We start from the raw sequence: 2,085 nt of genomic DNA on the forward strand, positions 1-2,085 counted from the left end.
TAATATAATACAAATATAAATGAATGTACCAACCCTTAAAACGGGTTTGCATGCTTCGGGTGATTGAATTATTTTAGATTGGTTCCATATGTGAGAGATTATATTAAAATATTAATTTGGTTGAAAGGGCGATTGTAAGAAAAGCTAACACGATGCAGTAATACACAAACGCATCATTATCTTGATTTAACCCAGAGTTCTTTCAAACATCACAATAAAACGTAATCTACTGGGTGGCTGAGTAATTGGCAACACCGCGTTTAGTATATTATATATTTATCTGCACTTCAATCTTGAATTGTTTAGAAGCTGCTTTGCATATCACGTGGCATCCCGTATCCAATAAGTGTGCGACTTTAAAGTACACAGGCGCGTCACTGCTGGTAAGTCTCTGGGATCCAGTATCTCTTTTTTCAGTCTTGGGGCTTTTTTAAAAGAGCCAGTAGTCTCAATGTTGGACGTGCTATGACAGCGTCATTACTCCTCCGTCCCCGCTGGATTGACCCGGTGATGTTCCTTTACGACAACGGTTTAGATGAAGTGAACAAAAACATGGAAGGATTTGCAGGAGGCAACTTTGCCGCGAATCAATGCAGAAATTTGATGGCCCATCCTGCTCCCCTGGCTCCTAGCACTGCTTACACGTCGAGTGAGGTGCCAGTTTCTGGCATGGCTGAGCCTGTCAAGCAGTGCAGCCCCTGTTCTGCAGCCCAGAGCTCTTCCAGTGCCTCTCTTCCCTATGGATATTTTGGCAGCGGCTACTACCCCTGTAGGATGGCACACCACAGCAGCATTAAGTCCTGCGCGCAACCCTCCACCTATGGGGAGAAGTATATGGACACATCAGGCTCTAGCGAAGAATACAGTTCTCGAGCAAAGGAATTTGCTTTTTATCAGGGCTATGCTACTAGTCCATATCAACCTGTCCCTAGCTATATAGATGTGCCTGTGGTGCCCACCATAAGCGGCCCCGGAGAACCGAGGCATGAACCGTTGTTACCAATGGAAAGTTACCAGCCATGGGCAATCAGCAATGGGTGGAACGGTCAAGTGTACTGTTCTAAGGAACAAACCCAGCCGAGTCATCTCTGGAAATCAACAATTCAAGGTACTTACGAATTTTGATGGCATAATTACAATAGTTTCGGGGGTAAGGTGGTATTAGTGTAATCTATCTATCTATCTATCTATCTATCTATCTATCTATCTATCTATCTATCTATTATTTTTTTATTATTTTCAACTTTGTATTAATTAATTTAATTTCATATACACAACATACTGTATATGATTTACTTACTTAAACCATTATGAGTCACATTTGTAATTTGTAATGTGTATCATTATCATACCGGGTATACTGTTAAGATTTATTGAAGAGCAATAGATGGATTTGGGTCATTTCGGTAAATGCATAATTTAAGGAATTAAAACAAATAAACTCGGGTATTTATGTTACGGGATATTATAGTTCGAGAGAACATTTTGTTGGAAGAGTAACAGGTTTGTTAATTTGTATTTTTCTTCTTCAGATGTTGTTTCACATCCGGGAGATGCCGGCTCTTTTCGACGTGGGAGAAAGAAAAGAGTTCCCTATACAAAGGTACAGCTGAAAGAACTGGAGAGGGAGTATGCGACCAATAAATTCATTACCAAGGACAAGCGAAGAAGGATATCGGCTCAAACAAACCTGTCTGAAAGACAGGTCACAATATGGTTCCAGAACAGGAGAGTGAAAGAGAAGAAGGTTGTGCTGAAGATCAAGAGTACTAGTTAGTGATGACGGAAGCGCTGCGACCTCTCCGTGGAGCGAACTCAATTTATATATATATATATATATATATATATATATATATATATATATATATATATATATATATATATATATATATATATATATAGACACACACACAAAATAACACAAAAGAACGGAACACTTAATGCAGACTTTTGCTTCACAGCAGAGGATTTTAATCTTAAAGTTCACAGCAGGTAAATATGAAGAAGACGTTTTCGGAATAATTGTAATGGTTCAGCCACCCGAATCTCAAGAATATCACGATGAATAGAAAACCAAATGTTGGA

At 39.1% G+C, this 2,085-nt stretch overlaps 1 protein-coding gene across 1 annotated transcript; it reads left to right on the plus strand.

Moving 5' to 3' along the window:
- Window positions 1-397: 397 nt before the first annotated feature.
- LOC117399250 (homeobox protein Hox-A13b-like) lies at window positions 398-1,830 on the plus strand. The gene is made up of 2 exons (XM_033998318.3): window positions 398-1,108; window positions 1,533-1,830. Exons 1-2 carry the CDS (start codon window positions 466-468, stop codon window positions 1,775-1,777), a joined length of 888 nt encoding a protein of 295 aa, XP_033854209.3. The 5' UTR covers window positions 398-465; the 3' UTR covers window positions 1,778-1,830.
- Window positions 1,831-2,085: the final 255 nt, after the last annotated feature.

Source organism: Acipenser ruthenus, chromosome 4 (assembly GCF_902713425.1).
Source record: "Acipenser ruthenus chromosome 4, fAciRut3.2 maternal haplotype, whole genome shotgun sequence".
In the NCBI taxonomy this organism is placed as follows: Eukaryota; Metazoa; Chordata; class Actinopteri; order Acipenseriformes; family Acipenseridae; genus Acipenser; species Acipenser ruthenus.

What these genes read in the sequence shown, in the direction of transcription:
- LOC117399250 (XM_033998318.3), top strand. Translation starts at nt 466, where the DNA reads ATGACAGCGTCATTACTCCTCCGTCCCCGCTGGATTGACCCGGTGATG. An exon ending in CTGGAAATCAACAATTCAAG is followed by an intron (nt 1,109 to 1,532) that starts GTACTTACGAAT and finishes TTTCTTCTTCAG; the next exon opens with ATGTTGTTTCACATCCGGGA.